At 39.2% G+C, this 25,829-nt stretch overlaps 1 protein-coding gene across 3 annotated transcripts; it reads left to right on the forward strand.

Annotated features, from left to right (window-relative positions):
• Nucleotides 1–25,758, forward strand: LOC133660100 (uncharacterized). Of its 3 annotated transcripts, none has more exons than XM_062063231.1 (11): nt 1–107; nt 533–968; nt 5,166–5,666; nt 9,021–12,436; nt 12,517–12,543; nt 12,634–12,730; nt 16,722–16,913; nt 16,997–17,077; nt 18,981–19,143; nt 21,017–21,197; nt 21,277–25,758. In XM_062063231.1, the coding sequence occupies exons 2-11, from the start codon at nt 563–565 to the stop codon at nt 22,510–22,512; spliced, it is 6,300 nt and encodes a 2,099-aa protein (XP_061919215.1). In that variant the 5' UTR covers nt 1–107; nt 533–562; the 3' UTR covers nt 22,513–25,758. The 3 variants fall into 3 exon arrangements, with proteins under 3 accessions (XP_061919215.1, XP_061919214.1, XP_061919212.1); XM_062063230.1 differs by having other exon boundaries at nt 533–665; nt 741–968; nt 12,517–12,730; XM_062063228.1 differs by having other exon boundaries at nt 12,517–12,730.
• The last annotated feature ends 71 nt before the right edge of the window (nt 25,759–25,829 follow it).

Genomic DNA, 25,829 nt, shown 5'->3' on the forward strand with positions numbered 1-25,829 from the left:
CTCCGTCGTCACGTCGTGACGTCACAATGTCCGCCGCTACTGCTACACAGGACGCTTTGCTTTGTGTGAACCGATACTGTGATGATTTTATGGACTAACCCGCGCAGGTAACACGTGAATTACGTCCTAATACAACATTTAAAATTATATGCACATATATACAACGCGGATACATTTGTGTGCAGTATTTTAGCGATTTCTACCTTAAATTATCGCACTGTAAATCATTGCATGTATGCTAACAAAGCTATCACATCAGTGTATATAATGTTTGTTTGTACATTATTTGTATTTTTAGTCCACTAACACAAATATAATGAATTTAGGTCACAGTAGACAGCTGCTCTCCCATCTCCATCACTTGGCTTTTGTAATCCAAATGCAGTATCCTATTCATTCGCCTGCCTACTTGGCCATCTGGAAAACAAAGGACACACACACACACACACACTAGCCATTTCAATGTATTTCTTACCGGAATGGCTTAATATGTGTGCTATTTTGCTTATATCTGTGGTGTCTTGATTCCCAGAACCTTGTGAAAAAGTGCAGCTGAGAAGCCATGCAGAGCCCAGCCCAAGACGACAGTGGACCAAACCCACTGAGCACCCAAACCACACTGGACAATGAGACCGGTTCCACTGAGTCAGCATCATGTGAAACAGGTGCAAAAGAACAGGAGGCATGGCATCTTCCAATGGAAGACACAAATATGAATCCAACAAATGAAACATCCGCAGATGAATTACTTCAACAAGCAGAGGGGAAAGAAACCGCCCAAAACACAGAAACGATGAAAGCGGACGAGGGTCCGAAAACTCAGTCAGAGTCGACACCGAGCACCAATAAAGATCAAGTCCCAAATGAAGAAAAGATGAAGAAAAAAGTCAAATGTTTTCCCTCCAGGAAAGCAATGTCTGATCCTCTGAAGATGGACATGACCAAGCCAGTGGTTATGCCACTAACATGTAAGTAACCTTGTGTGAACGTCCTCATTCCTTTTTGTTTCAGTGTACGTTATTTCATCACTCAGGGGGATACATGTGTTGTGTGTTCATAATACAGGTCACGGTTTATTTTGCTCTGTGTTGAAATTTTGTGTGTTTGAAACAGTGGAGTATTTCCTCAACTTACCAGTACAATTGGTTATGTGATGTAGCTCTTAACTCAAAATACTTGTATCTCAAATAAACATCTCCTATTGAGATAAATTGAGATCAATTTAATTGGTGCTTGCCCCATCACCCCCCACCCCCCAAAACAGCACATTTTTTACACGTAACAAGTCTTTTAAAAATAAAAACAACCTTTTATATAAAGTTAAAGTACCCATGATTGTCACACACACACTAGGTGTGGCGAAATTATTCTCTGCATTTGACCCATCACCCTTGATCACCCCCTGGGTGGTGAGGGTAGCAGTGAGCAGCAGCGGGGGCCGCGCCCGGGAACCATTTTTGGTGATTTAACCTCCAATTCCAACCCTTGATGCTGAGTGTCAAGCAGGGAGGTAATGGGTCCCATTTTTATAGACTTTGGTATGACTCAAGCAATATTATTTTAAAAAAAACAATCAAATAAAATGTAGTACAATAATTACAGTAGTTTTATAAAGTAATGTAATAATGTACAAAATGTACCTTTGAGTTGACTACGGTATCTCCTTCCAGCTGATTCTCGGTCAAACAGATGCATGTTACACGTTTCATCAAACGTATGTCTCTTTCTTCCCCTCCATTTATCTGCTTTCTTTTTTAATTCAAGTTTTCATTACACATATGTATTTTTGCTTTCGAAACAATTGTATTGTTGATAATATAGGTCATTATTATTATTCATTACCAATAGTGCTATTTCTATTGGTATTTTTATTGCTCCATTTGTAGTGAAATAATGTTCATTGTCATTTCTGTGTCTTCACTAACTGCCTCTTTGCTATCACTTTTCGTATTATATTTGTACATATCATATTTGCTGATGATGTTCTGTTGTTGTTGTTGTCTCTGTCTTATCCCCCACTTGTCCCTGCAATTTCCCTCTCTGTCTTTCTTTTTTTCTTCTTTCTATGCCCTCTTGCTCTACTCCAGCGGCGACAAACATTAAATAAATCAATTTAATAAAGTCAAATACAAATAAAGCAACAAAGAGAAGTATCCCACACTTCTCTTTTGTAAATCAAAATCTGTACAGCAGTTATGGTCATCTACATTAACAATATGATTATCCTGAGTGGCTGGACAGGACACAAAAAAAACCATGATGACACATTCTAGCTGTGTCCCGCAAATTTGACAGTAACAACTGACAACAACGTCCTCAACAGTGCGGCTTCTAAATCACAAATCCTACAGGTGGCATTATCACTGGAGGACGAGAAGACAGGGAATAGCTAAACATACTACACTACACACTAGGGGGATACAAAAAAACATAACTAACTTCTAAGCTAAAGCTCTTGAAATTAAACAGGGGTGGGGCAGATCGATACAATGATCGACAGTCACAATACTAAGTATAGTATCACATAATGGTCGATACTGTAGTATCGACCATTAAAAAAATTCTCTTTTTGTTAAGCTAAGGAAATAGGAGCCAATTATAGTTTTTGCTTTTATTAAGAAATTTTTCGCTACTGCCGTTATTATGAAGTTTATTAAAAAGGGAATATGGCAATATTTTCGATATTTTTGATATTACTACATATTTTGTGTTTTGTCATATTTCAGCTGTGATCCAAAATGTAATATTTCACTGATCTTAAATATTTAAAGTATCAGTATCAACATTGGTATGACCAATACTGCCCCTGTACTGTAACTACTTGGTATTGGATCGTTACCCAAATTTGTAATATCACCCAAAACTAATGTAAAGTATCCAAAAAACAAAATAATAAGTGCTTATTACATTTGAATATAAATGTGGATTGGATGTAACAAGAGAAAACAACCATATATTAACAGTAAATTAGCAAGTAGATTAATAATAGTTTTAACAAAAAAATACAACTGACACAATATGTTACCAGTATGTCAGCAGCTAAATTAGGAGCCTTTGTAACCTGTTTTTTCTATTATCATTTACATACCAAAACATATATTGTGATATATATTGTTCTTGTAGGAGGCTGCAATATATATTGCGATATACTGTAAATTTTAGGTCCGATCGGCCATTCCTAATGGTTGGTTGTGTTTTTACCTTTTATGGTACTTCATACATACACAGTATCAGTTTTCACTGTGGGAGGTAGTCTTGTGGGGAGTCACATCTAGGGTTGCAAAGGGGTGGAAAGTTTCCGGTAAATTTCCGGAAACTTTCCGGAAATTTACCACGGGAAGTTAAGCTCGGGAAATTTTGACAATTTTTTGATCATTCAAAGTTGGACAACGTCCATGTTATTCTGTAGAATAAGATGAGAAGCTTGTAAAACACTAATGCAATGCCACACACAGATATAAATAGTCAGCTAAACAATTGGAGTAGTCTTTAAACATATTTTACTGATGGACAAATGAATAGAAATAGGCTTGATGAATAAATGAACACTCAATCAGCATGCTAAATCAAACTATAACCTACATTCTTGTATGACAACACAATGGCTAAGAGAACAGAAGGCAGAGGAAACTACACATTTTTTTATTTAGTATTTGCTAGATGAACTTTACAGATCATAAATGAATGGGATTTGATATCAATAGAAAAAAACTGCATTTAGTTTAGATAATAATGAGTCATATATTTTAATATGGAATTAATTATTTAAATTTGTTTTAACTATTAAATGAACCAAAAATATGACTTATTTTATCTTTGTGAATATATTGGACATAGTGTGCTGTCAAGCTTATGAGATGCGATGCAATTGTAAGCTGCTGTGACACTATTGTTCCTTTTTTTAAATTTTATTATTTTATTTTTATATAAATGTCTGTAATTATAATGTCAATGAGGGATTTTTAATCACTGCTATGTTGAAATTGTTACTAATATTGATACTGTTGTTGATAATATTCATTTTTGTTAGGACGGTGTGGCGAAGTTGGTAGAGTGGCCGTGCCAGCAATCGGAGGGTTGCTGGTTACTGGGGTTCAATCCCCACCTTCTACCATCCTAGTCACGCCCGTTGTGTCCTTGGGCAAGACACTTCACCCTTGCTCCTGATGGCTGCTGGTTAGCGCCTTGCATGGCAGCTCCCGCCGTCAGTGTGTGAATGTGTGTGTGAATGGGTGAATGTGGAAATACTGTCAAAGTGCTTTGAGTACCTTGAAGGTAGAAAAGCGCTATACAAGTATAACCCATTTATCATTTATTTATCATTTGACTGCTTTTAGATTGTTTTGTGTCATGTTTGTGTGTCCTCTCAATTGCTCTGTTTATTGATATTCTGAATGTTGCTGGGTTGGGTTTGGTTTTGGAATTGGAATTGCATTATTATGGTATTGTTGTGTATTGTTTTGTTGGATTGATTAATAAAAAAAAACAAATAATACAATAATAATAAAAATAAATGAATGGGATTTAACATAGAGAAAATTAGCATCACGGCTAACGGAGAAATACTTTTGATTCATTATGAGACTGGTGGTACATAAACCTAGCTAGCTAGAGATATTAGCGCCAAAATTATTTAACAAGTACAGGAACAGCTAGCTAGCTAGCTTGAGTGGAAGTCTGCTGGAGTAGTCTGCAGTCATACAGTAACAAGCAATTACATCTCTATTAAACTTAAATACCATAGATCAAATATATTTACTGCAGTAATATCATCAAAACTTACCTGACTGGATGAAGTCCTTGGGCTCAAATACTAGTGTGGCCTCAATAGCCCTACTGTAGTGTGTAGCATGCTGGGAATTATCTGGGCATGTAATGGAAGAATGCACTGTGCAGGGTTGAAATTCAACTGAATTTGCATTAAATCAGGTTGGTTAATAATCATGCTGCAAGATCTAGCATGTTGCATTCAATGTTTATTCCCATTAATTCCCGTTAATTCCCATATATTCCCAATATATTTCCAACTTTGAATATTCCCGGAATTATACAACCCTAGTCACATCACCTTGAAAATAATGAAGGAAATAACATTAGTTCCTACTTTAAAAGTGCATCACCCTTTTATTTGTTCAAAAATGATGATGTCGTGTTTTGCTCTGCAGCATCGGAGCTGTCCCTGCAGTGCATCGAGTGCCACATCATCTTCAGCGACCCCAAGAGCAAAGAGCGTCACCTGAAGTTGAGCCATCCCGCTGAGTACGAGCAATGCATCCTGGCGAATGTGGCATTCACCTGCTATGTCTGCGACCTCCATTTCACCAACTCCACTGATCTTAGGGCCCACCAGAAAACTCACGCAGAGAGGAAACGTTTCAAGTGTCCTCTCTGTAGCCAGGCCTTTAAAAAGTTTTCGGAGCTTACGCTTCACAAAAAGATTCACATTGCGGAAGAAGGTTATACCTGCGCCGACTGTGGTAAACTCTGCAAAACGTTTACTCTGTTCAAGTATCACCGCCGCATACACACTGGGGAGTTGCCGTATGCCTGCAAGGACTGCGGGGAAATGTTCAGCAAGTCCAAGGATCTGAAGAAACATATGCTGTCACACTTGCCGGAGGGGGCCCAGGCACAAGTGACGAAAGCAAAACAGAAGAAAAAGCGTGGTAAGAGATGCTGGGCTACAGTGGAGCCTCTAAAGTCAACATCATGACAGATGACAGCAAATAGGTGATGGAAAAGTGTGCTAATTTCCATAGATCTAGAAATTGCTATAGAGCAGTGGTTCTCAAACTTTTTTCACCAAGTATTACACCAGAAAAAACTAAACTCTCAAAGTACCACCATAATGACCAACATAAAGTGTTCAATAAAAACTAGGCAAATGTTTTATTAGTATATTTAATAGTTTTTTTCGTGGTACATATACCACGGATTGAGACTCACTACTATAGAGGAATGTGTTTTGCTTCCCAGTACAATGTGAGTAATGTAACTATGCATATATCAAGTTGAAAACAGATACAAATTAGCTATCAAGCAATTGATAATGTAAATAATGGGAAGTAACTACGACTGCCAACAAACAGCACTTTTTGACTACACTCAACGTCTAATTTTATAATAATACATCATACAAACACCAGACTCAATATAGTGTTATTATACTTTATACTGAAAAAACATCCCAAGATATAATCGATGTACAATATGACTGATATAAATGTGTCCAAAGATAGAACTTTTAACACTAATATGGCATGATGATGACACATTAGAGCTGTGTCCCGCAAATATGACAGCGACAAGCAATCAATGCACTGTAGCATTCAACCTAGCGGCTAATGTCGCTCCAAAGTACAAAGCCACTTCAAAGTGAGCAATTCTTGCCTTCATGATGGCAAATAAACTGTTTCTTACACATAATGTTATGACTGGAGTACGAGGAATAGCTAAACATGCTACACAATACACTGTAGGAGGATATTCTAACTGCTAAACACTAAAACAAGAGCTTTTGAATGTCAACAAAGGTGGGCGGATAGATACACATATCGACAGTAACGATCCTAAGTACATCATCAGTACTGTATGTGGTCAATACAACAGCGGTTAGATAAATATTAAAGGCCTACTGAAATGAAATGTTCTTATTCAAACGGGGATAGCAGATCCATTCTATGTGTCATACTTGATCATTTCGCGATATTGCCATATTTTTGCTGAAAGGATTTAGTAGAGAACATCGACGATAAAGTTCGCAACTTTTGGTCGCTGATAAAAAAAAAGCCTTGCCTGTACCGGAAGTTGCGTGACGTCGCAGGTTGAAGGGCTCCTCACATTTCCCCATTGTTTACACCAGCAGCGAGAGCGATTCGGACCGAGAAAGCAACGATTACCCCATTAATTTGAGCGAGGATGAAAGACTCGTGAATGAGGAATGTAAGAGTGAAGGACTAGAGTGCAGTGCAGGACTTTTTTTTTTTTGCTCTGACCGTAACTTAGGTAAAAGGGCTCATTGGATTCCACACACTCTCCTTTTTCTATTGTGGATCACGGATTTGTATTTTAAACCACCTCAGATACTATATCCTCTTGAAAATGAGAGTCGAGAACGCAAAATGGACATTCACAGTGACTTTTATCTCCACGAAAATACATCGGTGAAGCACTTTAGCTACGGAGCTAACGTGATAGCATCGGGCTTAACTGCAGATAGAAACAAAATAAATAAGCCCCTGACTGGAAGGATAGACAGAAGATCAACAATACTATTAAACCATGAACCTGTAAATACACGGTTAATGCTTTCCAGCCTGGCGAACCTTAACAATGCTGTTGCTAACGACGCCATTGAAGCTAACTTAGCTACAGGACCTCACAGAGCTACGCTAAAAACATTAGCTATCCACCTACACCAGCCCTCATCTGCTCATCAACACCCGTGCTCACCTGCGTTCCAGCGATCGACGGCGCGATGAAGGACTTCACCCGATCATCGATGCGGTCGGCGGCTAGCGTCGGATAGCGCGTCTGCTATCCAACTCAAAGTCCTGCTGGTTGTGTTGCTGCAGCCAGCCGCTAATACACCGATCCCCCCTACAGCTTTCTTCTTTGCAGTCTCCATTGTTCATTAAACAAATTGCAAAAGATTCACCAACAGAGATGTCCAGAATACTGTGGAATTTTGCGATGAAAATAGAGCTTATATTGGGATACAATGTGTCCCAATACTTCCGCTTCAACCATTGACGTCACGCGCAAACGTCATCATATCTAGACGTTTTCAACCGGAAGTTTCCCGGGAAATTTAAAATTGCACTTTATAAGTTAACCCGGCTGTATTGGCATGTGTTGCAATGTTAAGATTTCATCATTGATATATAAACTATCAGACTGCGTGGTCGGTAGTAGTGGGTTTCAGTAGGCCTTTAATGTTATCATCAAAACATTTTTTTGTTTTTGTTTACAAACTCAGGAAATAAGTCCATGGACTTGGGAGGGTTTTAAGGGGAAAACCCAAAAAAATTCAACCAGGGCCAAACGTAGGAAATCATTTATTTGATATTGTTAAATCGCCATTCTGTGTATGTCTAATTTAACCGTGATCAAAATTTAAATAATTTAATGGTCTTGAAAGTTTGAAGTATTCATTTGTAGTATCGACCAAAACTAATGTCAAGTATTGAAAGAACAGAAGAATAAGTGTTTATTACATTTTACCCGGAGGCATAGCTAGACCCATGTTACAACAGAAAGTAACCAAATAACAGTACATTAGCAAGTAGATTAATAATAGTTTTGAGAAAATAATACAACCGGAAATGACGCGATAGGTTGATTGGCAACACTAAATTGGCCCTAGTGTGTGAATGTGAGTGTGAATGTTGTCTGTCTATCTGTGTTGGCCCTGCGATGAGTTGGCGACTTGTCCAGGGTGTACCCCGCCTTCCGCCCAAATGTAGCTGAGATAGGCTCCCAGGGACAAGCGGTAGAAAATGTATGGATGGATGGATGTTGCCGCATACATCAGCAGCTAAATTAGGAGCCTCTGTAATCCGTTTTGAAATGCTTCTAATATACAGTATATACAAAATAATATACAATGATATCAATCTCTATAGCAGGAGGCTGCAATACATATAGATTTTAGCCCTTATCGCCCAACCCTACCCTAATGCTGTAATGTACCCTCTCTCAGTCAGGCCTCTTTCAAGGGTTTGTTGTTCATTTTAAGTTTACATTAGTTTTGTGATACATATGTTAAGCTCTCTTTAAGCTTCTATGACATTTAATAATGTTAACATGTTACTTTGGAAAAAAAATCACCTCTGCACTTAAAGGGCTTAATTGTATCAGCATTTTGGGCCTGTATTACATATATTCACTTATAATGATTAATGATTGAACATTTGATTGAAACAGTTTTGTATTAGACTTTGGAGGTTCCACTATATATGTGTGATTTACAGTTGTGACTATCAAATACCCCAATTTATGTTTGCTTTCTGCATCTTTAGATCCCTCAGCAAACAAATACCCCTGCTCTCTTTGCAAGGCTACCTTCATGGGTCTCAAGACAATGCTTCGTCATCTTAAAGCCAAGCATAACCTATCGCCAGCTTTATTAAACAAACCTCCTCTTTCTGGATCTCAGCAAACACAAATGTCTCCACTCATAACGCCAATATCTATTTCCCAACCATCATTGCTCCAGTTTGAGCCTCTTGGGCCGCTCCGGAAAGTCGACGGCAATATTAACACAGAGCTAATTCACAGGCTCATTGAATCTTTGGGAAACATTCAGAAAGTAAAGCAAGTTGTCATTTTGGGTCAAGTACCTCCTAATGCTCCACCTTTGGAAATCCAGCAGATCCCTGAGCAATCCAAACCAGAACAATTATATCCTAAACCTCCCCAGTTGGATTTTACGGGAATGACACAGGTGGATGTAAAGACAATACAAGAAGACTTACCTCTGAACTCATATGATCCAATGGAACAAACCATCATATTGGAACCAATTACGCCTGATGAACAGTTAATAAACCCGCCGTTCTCAGAATTTGGTTCCCAAATAGTGTCAGGGGAAAGCTTTGCGCTTGGTTTTGTTCCAGATGTACGAAGAATGGAGGCAGAGGGAGAGTTTATGCATCAAATTAATTCACAACCTAAGATGAATACAACATACTCCAATACCACTGACTCATTGGTTTGCACCAATGAAGAAAATGACCCCAAACAAGACCGTGAACAAATTATCACATTAGAACTTACGCCTGCCCTGACACCAACTGCTGAGCTGGAACAATCTCACAATGAACCAAACCAGGAAATTCCACCCACCTTATTGGTTCCAACAACTGAGCTGGTAAAAACGCCTTGCCCAAGTATAGAAACGGAATCTGGCTCTTCAGTCCCGTCATCCGCATCTGCAGTTAAGCAGAACTTAACATATGTACAAAGCAAATATGATCTCTCATATGCACCAACACAAGGTCCAGAAGAACCTGGAGGTCACCCTCAGGTGGATGCTCTCTCACAGATTCAAACCGAGGACCACGGTCAGATCCACTGTGTGTCAGACATTGTAAATCCCCAGGAATATCAAGAGAAGACTACACAGGATGAACAATCACTAGTTGATGCAAAGCAGGGCAAGGATGAGGTGGAAAGTCAGACTGAAGTTGTGGATGTTTCTTCTAAGAAGACTATTCCATCACCGTCACACACTAATCAGCGGCCACAGATCTCAGAGTTACCTGTCAATGTGATGTCAGCACAAGAGCTTGTGAAAATACGCAAAAGGAAGCCTGCCAGGGCTTTATTTATACAAAGTTATATGCAAGAATTGATAGGGACCATACTTGATGAGGATTTACAAAGTGCTGGCAAACCATCTAAACCCAAAAAAGCAAAAAAGTCTCACCTTGTTATGACATGTAGCCCCCAAAAGGAAAAGAAAAACAAAGGAAACAAAAAACAAGGGACGCCGCCTCAGAGATGCCAGTCAACCCAAGATGAATCTGTGAGTACTGGGGAGACAAAGCTGCCAGAGAATAAAGTGCCATCAAAGAAGAAAAAGGTGGTGTCCAATAAAAGTAAAAAAAACAAGAGTTTACTGTCTTCAACTGATGTCCATACATCACCATTAACCAAAGAGTCACAGATGTCTCCAACAAGCAAAGAGAAGAAAAAAAAGTTAAAAGAAGATGAACAAGTTTCAATGGCTGGAGTTCAGAATATAAACAAACAAAAGGCAGTTCTTATAAAGAAGAAAACACAATCTAAAATGGTGCAAAAAAGTGGGGCCCACAAATCAAAAGTCGTGACCAAAGAGCGAAAAAAAAAGGAAGTCAAAAGTAGTCCAAAAACCAGCAAAAGCCAAGCAGACTCCACTGGTCTGCAGATAGCACAAGACACCCTTCTTCTGCTGAAAGGTCACAAGCAGCCCCAGTTAAAGGTTCACAAACTGGACCCATCAAAAACATCAGGGCAGTCACCGGAAGCTCCACCTTGTGATCAGCAAACGCAGCACAGCAAAAAAGGGAAGGCCAAACGTAAAACAAACTCTGCAAATAGTCTCAATGCTAGGTGTAAGAAAAAAGGAAAGCAACCCCCAAAAAAGCAGAAGGCTCTCTCGTTGCTGTCCTTTATGAATGCTAAACATCAACCACCTGAAACACAGCCAGCCAAGCCCAAGACCAATCGAAAACGCAAAGCTCCCTCAGATGTGCATACCGAAGGTGTGATAACGTCTGCACACTCCAAACGAGCCTTGGAGTGTAAAAACTGTGGGGAGATATTCAGTGAAGTAGCCTCCCTTCAGATGCACAAGGCAAAGGTACATGTTATGGAGAGTCCTGGGCTTACATTCACCAATGGAAACATTTTTGAAGGGGTCTCCCGGTTGGATGTTAGCCAGCAAGAAAGAGTTGTTGGCCTGATGAATCCTACCACTGGTTGGGATACTGAGCCTGAGATGGCAATGGAGGACAGAGAACGAAGTGTCTCATTTCCTGCTTTGATACCATCCCCTTCTCTACCTGGTCCATGTGCTGACGAAGTCAGTGGTGAGCCTCCTATCTCTCAAAAACTAAGCCCTACTTTAGATTTATTGAGAAACGGCAAGGCCTCTAGTCTCGACCCCCTCCCAGACAGCAATGAAGCTTTGGTGTCCACTGAGGAACAGCAAGGAGAAAGTACTCCCAAGAACCTACGTTCCGAATCGGAAATCCAGTCCACCATTGATGGGGACATTAAGCAGAATGATCTTCTTGGGGTAGACTTGGTTACTGTTGGAGAACAAAATGAAAGCAACAGTGTGTCTTTTTGTAACCCTTCCCAAAATGTATCAAATGAAAGGAGCACTGAAAAAATAATCAGCTATGCTGGAAAATGTTTGCAGTCTGTGTCTTGCTCCACAGAGCAAGTACAAGTCAAAGAAGAAGTGGAAGAGGTGTTAGTTCAGATCAAAAAGAAAGCAGACTTAAAGAGTTCAACAGGGGATGGAAGACCAACAAATTTACATGGAGATGTTGTAAAAGGCACTGAAATGGACAAACAACTTGAGGATTGTGAAGTCGTTTACGAAAAACCTTGCTGTGATTCCCAAGTGAGCAATGAGGCTGAGGCCCTTGTGCAGACTTCCCAGCCAGGCATCAAAGATCCAAGATCTGATCCCAATGTCATCCCTGCTCCTTGCACTTTTCTACCTCTCACATCTTCTACATTGGATGAAGTATCCTATTCCGCCCCGGAAGAGCAAGGCGTGTTTGAGCTGGAGTCTGCATCCATTAATGATGAACTTGACAAGGAGAGTCAGCCTATGGAATCATCATCTCCAGGAATCATCCTTACGAAGATTGTCACCTCTGGACAACCAATGGCGAACAAACAGATCCATCTGATGTCCACATGTAACAATCAAAGACAGGTGGGATATTGTAATTGTGTTTTACTGTTAAATAGTACCAGCAAACACAACACACCTTTCAAATGTTATTTTATTTTCAGGGTGAGGACTGCACTGCTGTTAATGAGGTGCCTCTTAGCCCAGGGATCAAAGTTGAAGAGAATGCATCAGAATCCTCACTTCAAAATGAAAGTAACAAAGAAATCCCGTCACTGCAGAACCAAGACATTCGAACGGTCTTGGTGAAAGAGGAGATCAGCGCTGGTCTGAATGATGCTCGGGCCACACCAGATAGCAGACATTCCAGCAGTTCATGTAAGTACTCATTTTAAACAAATTATTCCACAATGGTTAACACATCTACCTCAAAGTGGTATGAATCTTGGCTCAGACCTCCCTGTGTGGAATTTGCATGTTCTTCCTGTGCTTGCATTGGTTTTCTCACGGTCCTACAATTTCCTCCCACAGTCCAAAACATATTGTTAGGCCAATTAGAGACTAACTTGTCAATATGTGTAAATGTTAGTGCAAATGGTTCTTTGTGCCCCGTATGGAGGTTAATTTGTGTCTTTACTACACAAGCTTTTTATTGACACTGAATTTATGTACCGTGTTTTTCGGATTATAAGTCGCAGTTTTTTTCATAGTTTGGCCGGGGGTGCGACATATACTTCGGAGCAATTTATGTGTGAAATTATTAACACATTACCGTAAAATATCAAATAATATTAATTATCTCATTTGCGTAAGAGACGAAGCAAATGTCCGCAATCGTCACACACACGTCAGCAATCGTCACACACGTCAACCAATAAGAATTCGGCGGGGGCGGGTCATGGCAGAAGTGCATCGTGCGTCATGGCAGAAGTGCATCGTGCGTCATGGCAGAAGTGCATTGTGGGTCATGGGATGCTAACTGCTGCTACATCCGTAGCTATTAAAATGGATTATTTCAACATTGGTGGTAACTTATAAAAACTGAGAAGGGCTGAACTAAAATGGCACCGAAAAGGAAATCATATACTGCAGATTACAAGCCGGACGTAGAGAAATAAGCAGCAGAAAACGGCGATCGAGCAGCAGAAAGAAAGGAAACGGCGCATAACAGAGGCGACACCGGGGAGGAAGATTTCATCGGATTTAGCGATCGGGAGTGACAGATTGTTTGGTAAACGTATAGCATGTTCTATGTGTTATAGTTATTTGAATGACTCTTGCCATGATGTGTTGCGTTAACATACCAGGCACGTTCTCAGTTGGTTATTTATGCGTCATATAACGTACACTTATTCAGCCTGTTGTTCACTATTCTTTATTTATTTTAAATTGCCTTTCAAATGTCTATTCTTGGTGTTGGATTTTATCAAATAAATTTCCCCCAAAAATGCAACTTATACTCCAGTGTGACGTATATATGTTTTTTTCCTTCTTTATTGTGCATTTTCGGCCGGTGTAACGTATACTCCGGAGCAACTTATAGTTGGAAAAATACGGTAACTGAATTTTTTGCGTCCGAATTTTGTAAACTGAATTTTGTTACGTCAAATTATACTGACAATTTCATTTAAAAAAATGCAGTGTTTTAAAATTCAGTGTATAAAAATTCAGTGTAAAAAAGTCAGTTTATACAAATTTAGTGTATGAATGAAATTTAATATATAAACATTCAGTGTAAAAAAAAAATTCAGCGCTGAAATATTCAATGTCAAAAAATTTGCTGCATCAAAAAGCAAGATTCACTTCTGGCAAATCAAGGCTGAAGCAATTGATCCTGTCTCAGAACCAGACAATGAGCTGTCAAGTTTGAAGTCACATTACACAGATTTTGCAAAACAGCATAGAAAAAGGCAAGTTAAATGGGCTTCCTGGGCATAATACAACATAATAAACACTTCCTTATCACCAGGTGTGATGCCACACATTTTAGCACAAATACAATAGCACCTGACCACCAGATGTGACATCACACACATTAGCACCTGACAACCAGGTGTGACATCACACACACTAGCACCTGACCACCAGGTGTAACGTCACACACTAGCACCTGACCACCAGGTGTGACATCACACACACTAGCACCTGACCACCAGGTGTAACGTCACGCACACTAGCACCTGACGACCAGGTGGGCATGTGATTTTTCGAAAATCCGTCTTTTTTATCTCTGTAAAAATATGAAAAAATATTTTCCGTTTTTCTTCGTTTTCCGACCTACAATGTGTGTTAAAATCTTGATCCGTCTCTTTGCCATACCTGCCAAAACGATGTTTTGTTCGTAATGAGTACGGTTTTTGATATTCCATTAAAAATTATTAACTAAAAAGTCTAAGCTACATAGCAAAGCAACTCCGCGGGCAGGGAACAACATATACGGGAAACATCAATGATGATTGGTTGGTGTACGTATAAGAGAATCCATGATTGGTTGGTTGGTTTACTATGATGAGTAACGATTGGTTAAGATTAGGGCAAAACATTACGGACAGGCCAATCAGAAGCAAGATAGGGCGGGTCATTGAACCAGGAAGGGAAATCCCAAAAGACACGCACATCACAAATTACGACGAGAGAGTCGGAGAAGGGAAGAGGGAATATTCAAGCGGGCGATTTATATATATTTTTTTAAAAAATAGTGGAAGACGGCAGAGGGATTCTCTTCCTGAGATTTTTCTTTTAGCGATGTAGATGACATCCAGGAAACCCACAATGCATCTACTTGGCCACATTTGGACAAATCTATGCGTCTGGAAAAAACAGTGCCCAAAACATTAATTTTAGTTGTTTACCATGTAAGCCCAAATCAAAACTGCTCTCGACATGGAAGACGTGGAATACACATTTAAGAACACACATGATTGTGGCAGACATGTGATGACTTTTGCTACAGTATAACCTGTCTAAATGCTAAATTTCATTGTCATTGGTGTTTTAGAACAGGACAGTAGGTGACATTTTGTTCATTATTTCTACTCTTTATATTTTGACATTGGGGACGGCGTGGCGAAGTTGGTAGAGTGGCTGTGCCAGCAATCGGAGTGTTGCTGGTTACTGGGGTTCAATCCCCACCTTCTACCTTCCTTGTCACGTCCGTTGTGTCCTTGGGCAAGACACTTCACCCTTTGCCTCTGATGGCTGCTGGTTAGCGCCTTGCATGGCAGCTCCCGCCATCAGTGTGTGAATGTGTGTGTGAATGGGTAAATGTGGAAATACTGTCAAAGCGCTTTGAGTACCTTGAAGGTAGAAAAGCGCTATACAAGTACAACCCATTTAACCCATTTATTGAATAGTTGAACCATTTTGAATTTTTGCATTTGGAGCAGTTGGAAGTGGAGAGGGAGTTGAAGAGACAGAAATTTGCTGTAAAATACAAGGCAGAATCCACTAAAGCCGAAACAAAAAGTAAAATGCAAGCTGCCATTGTCAGAGCCATCAAAGCAACAATGCTAAACCAAAGTAATGTGTAAATAATATAAATAACTTGATGAACCATCTGTGTGACCCCCGGATTATTTTCAGTCTTTTTCATTAAGTTCTAATCACGTGCCTTCCACCAGGTGTGACATCACACACAACCACCAGGTGTGACACACTAGCACCTGACACCAGGTGTGATGTCATGCACACAAGCATCTGACCACCAGGTGTTATGTCAAAACACGTCATAATCCAGTGGCCCGCTGGATGTTTTCAAACTATAGAAAAAATTCCAGTGATATTATTGAATATGGGAATGTTTTTTTACCCTTTGCATTTGTTTTGCCCTGTTTGTTGCATCTTTGTTGTTCTTGCTTGATTATAAAACATGTCGATCAAGGAGGTGGTCTGGGAAGTAGAGGAGCAATGTTAAGATATTGTAAACATTCAGTGTTTTATTGTTCATAGTCAATATTGTAAATCCCACATTCTATATTTTTATGTACATTCTGTCATATAATTCAGTAAGAAAACTAAAGTTAATTCCATTTTTGAGATGGTTTTTTTAGTTAGCAAAATACAGAATGTGGGGTTCACAATATTAGACTATAAATAATAAAACACTGAATATTTTAAATCTATAAATGTTGCTCCTCTACTTCTTAGACCAGCTCCTTGATCCACATATTTTATAATCGAGCAAGAGCAACAAAGATTCAACAAACACTATGAAAAATAAAGGCAAAAGGATAACTTTACAACTAATTCATAAGAGTATGTTATTCAAAACGTGTGTGACAAACAAATGTCCCTCGCTGATCAAAAACGGCATGGTCAGTTAGACCTATTTTGAGCTGTTCAGAGACTGATTAGCAATATTTGTGTTTAGTCACAGACATCGAGGAGACAACAAGGGACTGTCATGTGACCCCTGACTTCAGCAACAAACAGTGCATCTTCTACCCAGTGAAGGAGGAGGAGAAGGATATTTTCTTGGGGTCTGATCAAACTAACTGTGGAAGTTTAACCACAGAAGCTGATTACAGACAAACGGCAGATCCAACTACGGAATGTAATTTATGTGAGTTTGGGACGTTTTTGTGTGTGTTCACAGTATATAAAAGATAATAGAAGACATTTTAATTTTGAATCATATTAACACAGATGGAGGCATACACAATCAAGAAGACTACCAAGATATGAGAGAACCAGAGATGGGGGTTGGTGATATTGCAGATGAACAAGGTTTGTTTTTTTAATTTTTGTTTTTATTGGATGTGTAGAGATGTTTCATACTGAAAAACTGCTAACATTTTCACACTGTCATTGTTTTAACGTAACATAAAACATAACCTGTCTGATGGAGCTTTGTTATCTTTGAGCAGGTGTACCCCATTTTTGTGTTAGTTAGCGGAATTACTAATTTCCGTAAAATTTCGCAAAATTGTGTGGATAGGTGGCAAATTTGGCATTGCAAGAACACAGCACATTGGTGTACATCAGAATACAAATGTGAATATTCTAAATAATATTCTATTGTTGCCCCTTTTAGTTTTAGTGGGCACATGAGCATATGCATAGGCCCTCAACCGGGGTGTGTTGTACAAACGACGCATTCCTCCTGCCACACATAATATTGTTCACCTTACACAACAACAACAATCAGTACAAATTTAAATAATCCACAGAGTTAAAGCCCATGGTATGATTGCTCATGCATGAGCCCAAGCCCAAGTGCACAATGTAGCTATGTCATAATTATTGCAATCCTTACTCATGCCAGTTAATAATAAATTGACACAACAGAAATAAGTACAATGACTGGAATACACCTTGACACTGAGCAGTGAGCATGTTGCCATTTTATTTCATGAATGTTCTGTACGTCTGGGTCGATAACGAATTTTGCTTGACAATATATTGACCTACAAATTATTATTAATTATAATAATAATAATAATTATTGCCGATAAACAATGTTATTGTTAACATTATTTTGAGACCAAATAACCACTGATGTAATGATAATACATAATAATAATGCAAGTCTACCCTTAAGAATGCAACAAACTTGTATTTCTCATATATTTTAGCATTGCAATTGGAATGTAAACTTTTAAAGATACTCTCTTTGCAAAAGTGTGTAATTGATTTAAAATAAAAAATTAAAAAATAAATCACAACCAAAAGCAATAAAATACGTTCTGTCTCTGTTACGGAGGGGGTGAAGAACCCTCAAATATACAGAACTAAAACAATAAATAATATGGCTAAATAAAGTTATTGTGACCAATATGCTCAGGATTATCATTATTAGTGCAGTATTGTTGGATGTGCTCAAAAAGTACTTATACCCACACTAAAATCTTTTAACAAAGTTTTATTTTATTTTTTAACAACTAAAATAAACACACAATTTACTTTGTTGGCAGAGGAAACATTGAATGTTGTTTTGGCTTCATAATAGCCACATTATTTAATTTGTTTGTTTTAATATGTTTATCTTCTTCCATTTGAGTTTACAAATCTTTTTTAAAAAAATGCAAATTTGGTGATCCCTCCTTTTCACTTCCGGTGACGTCACGCCAGTTAGTTATCTGTTAAAGACACCTCCCGCCTGTTTCAACTGCAAAAATAAAATACAACATAACATAACATTTATCTTAGCATCAAAGCAGGCTCATCTTTTAGTGCTGGCAGTTGTAGGCGTTGATAAGCCACATTTTCAATTTTTTTGTGAAGGCCTTGTAAGTTGTGACCAGTTCCATAATTTTATCAACGTGTGGTTATCAGTCACTCTTTTTCCAAAATTTTAATTTAACACGGTAATACTAACCGTCGGGAGTTTTACAGCGGTTATCATTGTTACTGTTTAAGTGCATGTTGTACAAACGCCCGCAGCTGCCGCCAAGAGCGACCGCTCTGCCTCTTGCAGCCCGTAACAACGTATGCACATGGCGGTTATTGAGGCTGGCAAACTTATCAAATGTATTATAATTTATCGTTCGGTTAATTGACTTATCGAATATCGACCCAGGTGTAATGTTCTGTCATTTCAACAAGAGTTAAATGTTTTTCTGTTTTGTCATTTAATATTAATAATCTTAGTAAACATGGAAAACTTGACTTTTCACAAATGCCGAAGCAGAGTCGCAGAATCTACCAGGGCTGCAGCGCCTTCTTCTCCAGAGTTCTGATGAAGAGGATGCAGTGACTTTGGAATCGCCTCCACCTTACATTGACTGTGAAGCAGAAGTCATGGCCTACTTCCACAAGAATGGCTCACACCAGCCAGGCGTAACGACACAAAAGTAAAGAGCAACTTTTTACTTCTACATACTGACATACTTTACTAATCTATTACTCACACTGAATGAGCTAGGTGCTGAGAGATTCATGGCTGGTGAGGCAATAGAATTAGATGCACACGTGCAACTCTTTCAGGTGTGGCAGAGTACTGTCTGCCTCACCTTTTCTTTTCTCTGCAGTATATTGTCTGATCAGCACAAGATATTGATGTCACACGGTGTTAAAAAGAGGTGGGGGAAATAATCGATTTTTAGATGCATCGCAATTCGGACATGGACGATTATGAAATCGATTAGTAAACGTCAATAGTTAATAATCGATTTATTTATTGTAAGTAAAGTAATGCAGACAGTTCTAAAATTTGGCTGACTGCATTGAGCCACCTCACCCAGTGATCCGACCAGCTCCTTTATTATAGGCACTTATGTTCCAGTTTTGCACACATTTCCATTAATTTAATAAATGTGGGAATTAATTTAACTGTTTTTTATTACAAATGCACCGTTTTAAAAATTTGCAAGTGATAAACGCTTATTTAGTGAAACATAAAGAAATGTAAAACTGCATCAATATACATAAATTAAAAATGCCTCAATAATCGATTTTTTACCAAATCGTAGCTCCTGAATCGGAATCGAATCGTGAGGTGTCCAGAGTTTCCCACCTTTATTGTTTAATAAACCTTTTTGCACACATTATTTTGACAACATGCTGAGAAACAAACAGTTTCTAAGATGAGGCAGACAATGTGCAAATTAAACTATTTGTATTTCAGAAAATTGTTAAAATTATTATCATTTACAGCACACATTCCTTTGACTGCACATTACTGCACTGGACTATGATGTACATTTTATGATTCTAGTAAGGATTAGGGGAATTTGATAAGCTTCTCAATATTGATTTAGGCTTTGTATTACTCCAAGTAAGTATGTATTAACTCATCACAATATGAGGATAATGTAGAATAAAAGAGGTAATTGTTGAGGCCATTCAGTAAAAACAATGACTATTGTTTTGATTAAGAAAAACGTATGGTGCTACTGTAGTACTTCAACTTACGAGGTTAATTGTTGCGATGATGGAGCTCTTAACTCAAAATGCTTTAACGGCAAATCAAAGTCGCCCATTAAAATGAATTGAAATCAATTCAATTGGTGCTTGCCGCCCCCTAAACAGCACCATTTTTAACAGGTAACATGTCTTTTAAAAATTAAAAATAAACTTAAAAAAAGATACAGAATTATGAAAAATGATACAATAATATGTACTACTAACACCTATAAGGGCTTTATGGAATAATGTAATCCTAATTTATAGCATTTATCTTAGAGATCGGACTTCTCCCGTATCTACCTCCAGCTGCTTCTCAGTCAAACACAGCATCATCAGATTTTCCATATTTTCATTGATTAATATCCACCGTTTAGATTTTGTTTTAACATCCTTGACTGGCGTTAAGACCCATTCTTCAGTATGGTGCAATCCAGCAGTGATACGCTCGATTTGTTTCGCCAAGTCGGTGACACGCTCGGTCATGTTTTTAATTATATATATTTTTTAATTTAATTATTTTTCTCAGTACTGTCCTTCATGGTCACTTTCTTCCTTCCCATGCTTGGAAAAACAAATTTATGTCTATCTCTTGCTATAAGCTACTGCTGGCAAGTAAGAACGGATGTTTTGGTCGAATCTTACAGGTGAGGTTTACTGTGACATTTGCTACGCTAACTAATGGCGGAGATGCTTGTAACTCAGATTTTTGCTTGCAACCTAAAGCATAACAATTATCTTAAATTATGCTATCTTAAAACACTCAAGTTGAAGTACCACTGTAATTATGATTATATTTCATTGTTTTTTGTTTTTATCAAGTGTGATCCAAGCACCAAGAGAGACCAGACGACCCATTCATTATTTCTCGAGGTATTTTGACTGGGACACTTGGGTAGACATAGCCCAGTGCACCAATCAAAGTACCAGCACTCCTAACTGTGTCAGCGTGAGAGAAGTAGCACAGTTTGTTGGCATCCACATTGCAATGGGAACATTAAAGGTTTGCATCAATATGTTTTCTTCTTATGGTCTGAGTCGATTGATTGCAAAATTAACCAAGCTAATTTGGTTTCCTCCAGTTTCCCAGCTCTAGACTCTACTGGGAGGACTTGACCAAGGTGTCCCTAATTGCGGACGCCATGACACTTTCCCGCTTTCTTCAGTTGTCGCGGATGTTGAAGCTTGCTGCAAAAGATCAAGTAAATAGTAATGGTACTGAAGAAAGAACTTGCATTAACTTGCAAAATGGGTTGTCGGGGGACAGTTCTCATCTTCAGGCTGACATGTCTTACCAAAGAGCATCTGATGACTCTTTGGACCCTCTGTGGAAGGTTCTGCCATTATTGTGCCGCTTCCAAAAAGGGTGCCAGTCATTTAGAAGAGAGGGGAACTATGCAGTTGACCAATATTTAATTCCCTTAACAAAAGAACACAAAAGCATGCTGGCTCTGCACAGCACAACATTAATTGGATTTGGGGGTTTGCTTCTACATGTGGATTTTAAAGTGGATCTGTCTGATAAAGAAGATGTCGTAAAAAAAATGGTGCCCAAAGACAGCACAGTGTTTCTTTGCAAGCAAGAACTCTCCACCCCTGCAATGCTTGAGCGCCTCCTAGCTGCTGGAATCCAGAGTGCAGGCCGGGTAGGCGGGGCAAGAGGTCAAATCGGCGATGAGTTTGTGAGCTCGGACGGCAGGCTGATGCTGCGCAGGACACATTGCGGTTTCATCCTATCCACGGCGGGACACAGTCAGAGAAACATGGCCATTCTCATGGACAACTTCGAGAAAGCTCAGACAGCAGCTCGCCTCAACAGAGATTTGTCAAATCTTTACTCCATCCCAATCAGCAACCTGCCAACATGCTGGCCTCTCACCGTGCTCTGGTACCTAACAGATCTGGCTTTGGTCAACTCCTGGCTCCTGTACAAACACGATCACTTGACCAACCCTGCACATTTGTCTCTAATGGACTTCAGATTACAGGTGTCCAAAGCCTTGATCCACTCCAGCGGTATGGACTCTCAGCACTCTGTTCTCCCTCAACCAACCTCGGGAAAAACTCACGCAAGAACTGACCCTCCTAATCCCAGCACAGTAGAAGAAAGCCCCCTCCCTGATGCAGCCACACGGTACGACGGTTCAGGTCACTGGCCAGAGCAGCTGGCCGAAGGCGAAGGGGGAAGGTGTCGATTTGGGCACTGCCAGAGGACGTCTCGGGTTTTATGTCTAAAGTGCTGTGTCTTTCTTTGCATATCGCGCAACCATAATTGCTTTTTGAATTTCCACAATCAAGCGAATTCAGGAAACCTCTAAATGCCAACCTTTCAGTCCACACCTTAAAAGGCATTGACTATATAATAGAGATGTAACAATGAACAGTAATAATGATAACCGCAGTAAAACTCCCGACGGTTAACATAACCGATTTAATTAAAATGATTGATGACTGCACTTTGATAAACTCATGGACTGACTGGCGCCACCCTCTAGCTTAAATTCTAACATGAAAACAAGAGACATTAACGTCTATATATATTTAAAAACAACATGCCCCAAATTAAACTTATATTGTCTTTCCCTATTAAGAAACAACATAGCCTCATTTTAAACTTATATTGTCTTTCCCTATTAAGAAACAACATACGTCAATCGAAAGTTGTATAACCACAATGCTTTCTTAACAGTTAAAATATTCAATTGTGCACATTGAACTTAAAAGCTGTGCTCTCTTCAAACAAAGTGATCGTTCTTTAGACGGAGGTGTCTTTACGGTACCTTCAAGGACCGCTGAATAGAATAAGATGGCACAAGCCAAAAATTATGGACAATAAAAATAAATTTTAGATGTTATGCGCTTTTGATTTAAATACATCTTAAAGGGCTACAGTACAAACCAATATTTGTGAAGCATAGGAAACACAAAACATACAATATAGTGGCTTTTGTAACTGTCTGTTTTTATTAGTTATTTTAAAATGTTTTAATAATTTTCAAGTGTGTGTACAAGTACACTATATTGCCAAAAGAATTTGGCCACCTGCCTTGACTCACATATGAACTTGAAGTGCCATCCCATTCCTAACCCATAGGATTCAATATGATGTCGGTCCACCTTTTGCAGCTGTTACAGCTTCAACTCTTCTAGGAAGGCTGTCTACAAGGTTGCGGAGTGTGTTTACAGGAATTTTTGACCATTCTTCCAAAAGCGCATTGGTGAGGTCACACACTGATGTTTGTCGAGAAGGCCTGGCTCTCAGTCTCCGTTCTAATTCATCCCAAAGGTGTTCTATCGGGTTCAGGTCAGGACTCTGTGCAGGCCAGTCAAGTTCATCCACACCAGACTCTGTCATCCATGTCTTTATGGACCTTGCTTTGTGCCCTTGTGCACAGCCATGCTGGAAGAGGAAGGGACCCGCTCCAAACTGTTCCCACAAGGTTGGGAGCATGGAATTGTCCAAAATTTTTCGGTATCCTCTAGCATTCAAAGTTCCTTTGACTGGAACTAAGGGGCCAAGCCCAACTCCTTAAAAACAACCCCACACCATAATCCCTCCTCCACCAAATTTCACACTCTGCACAATGCAGTCCGAAATGTACCGTTCTCCTGGCAACCTCCAAACCCAGACTCGTCCATCGGATTGCCAGATGGAAAAGCATGATTCATCACTCCAGAGAACGCGTCTCCACTGCTCTAGAGTCCAGTGGCGACGTGCTTTACACCACTGCATCTGACGCTTTGCCTTGGACTTTGTGATGTATGGCTTAGAGGCAGCTGCTCGGCTATGGAAACCCATTCCATGAAGCTCTCTGCGTACTGTACGTGGGCTAATTGGAAGTCACATGAAGTTTGGAGCTCTGTAGCAACTGACTGTGCAGAGAGTCGGCGACCTCTTTGCACTATGCCCTTCAGCATCAGCTGACCCCTCTCTGTCAGTTTATGTGGCCTACCCATACTTGCCAACCCTCCCGATTTTCCCGGGAGACTTACGAATTTAAGTGCCCCTCCCGAAAATCTCCCGGGGCAACCATTCTCCCGGATTTGCCCCGATTTCCACCCGGACAACAATGCAACGGGCAAGTATGGGCCTACCACTTCGTGGCTGAGTTGCTGTTGTGTCCAAACTCTTCCATGTTTTTATTATAAAGCCGACAGCTGACTTTGGAATATTTACGAGTGAGGAAATTTCACGACTGGATTTGTTGTACAGGTTGTATCCTATGACAGTTGCACACTGGAAATCACTGAGCTCCTGAGCGCGGCCCAATCTTTCACAAATGTTTGTAGAAACAGTCTCCATGCCAAAGTGCTTGATTTTATACACCTGTGGCCAGGCCAAGTGATTAGGACACCTGATTCTGATAATTTGGATGGGTGGCCAAATACTTTTGGCAATATAGTGTATTTTTCAAGCACATTCAACAATACCGCGATAAGAGTGATACCAGTGATATAAATGATAAATGATAAATGGGTTGTACTTGTATAGCGCTTTTCTACCTTCAAGGTACTCAAAGCGCTTTGACAGTATTTCCACATTCACCCATTCACACACACATTCACACACTGATGGCAGGAGCTGCCATGCAAGGCGCTAACCAGCAGCCATCAGGAGCAAGGGTGAAGGGTCTTGCCCAAGGACACAACGGACGTGACTAGGATGGTAGAAGGTGAGGATTGAACCCCAGTAACCAGCAACCCTCCGATTGCTGGCACGGCCACTCTACCAACTTCGCCACGCCGCCCCATATGAAATGATATGAAATGTTCACATTGTTACATCCCTACAATATAAACATTTGCTTTTGTACAAATACAGTACAGATTGAATTAAGTACACCAAATACAAAAAATAATTAGATTGATTGATTAGATATGATCAAATATCTACAAATACCGTGGTAATTGCAGTAACATGTGCTTAACTGTTAACATTGATAATCTAATATTGGGACAACCTGAAACAAAATCATATATTGCCTGTCCTTCATCTACTACGATGATATTCTTGCAATTCTTCAGGAAAGCTGAAGTATAAAAACACAAGTGGGAATGTGCTTATGTGTCTATAAATACTGTATATTATAAATAATTTTAGACATGTCAAATGTTGGATATATTGAAGATTTATTTACTGCGAAGGTCTTAATAGAAAAAGGTGAAAATAGTTTGACTCGCTCAAAAGTCATACATATGCTCTACTACTGAAACTAATCATTTATAACTTCATTATTTCACGTTTTCCAATGTGTATGTTTCTGACTTATTGTTGAGTTTAACTTGAGACATGTTTAAATGCTGCTTTCAAATACAGAAAGAAAACTCTTACAGATATTTCAACTTAAAGGTATAGCATAAGTGTGACGATAAACAATAATAATAATATCACTCATTTATGTTGCAATGGAAGAAGCCTTGTGTGGAGCCATTCTGTACACTACAAACCAAGCGCTGGAAATGTATTTTTTGGAAAATAATTTTCACCTTTTATTATTATGACATCAAATTGTCTTTTCTTTCACAAAATAAAGTCTTGTGAACATATTTTGTAAGCATTTCAAAGTTGTTTTTGTTTATTTTACATTGACCACATGCATGCACATTGTGTATTACTTATATATAAAATGCTGAA

Source organism: Entelurus aequoreus, linkage group LG11, assembly GCF_033978785.1.
Source record: "Entelurus aequoreus isolate RoL-2023_Sb linkage group LG11, RoL_Eaeq_v1.1, whole genome shotgun sequence".
NCBI lineage: Eukaryota > Metazoa > Chordata > Actinopteri > Syngnathiformes > Syngnathidae > Entelurus > Entelurus aequoreus.

Excerpts from the sequence above, each read along its gene's own strand:
- LOC133660100 (XM_062063228.1), top strand. The coding sequence starts at position 563 with ATGCAGAGCCCAGCCCAAGACGACAGTGGACCAAACCCACTGAGCACC. Across the intron at positions 12,731-16,721 it reads CAGACATTCCAGCAGTTCAT|TCACAGACATCGAGGAGACA; the intron begins GTAAGTACTCAT and ends ATTTGTGTTTAG. Across the intron at positions 21,198-21,276 it reads TTGCAATGGGAACATTAAAG|TTTCCCAGCTCTAGACTCTA; the intron begins GTTTGCATCAAT and ends GGTTTCCTCCAG.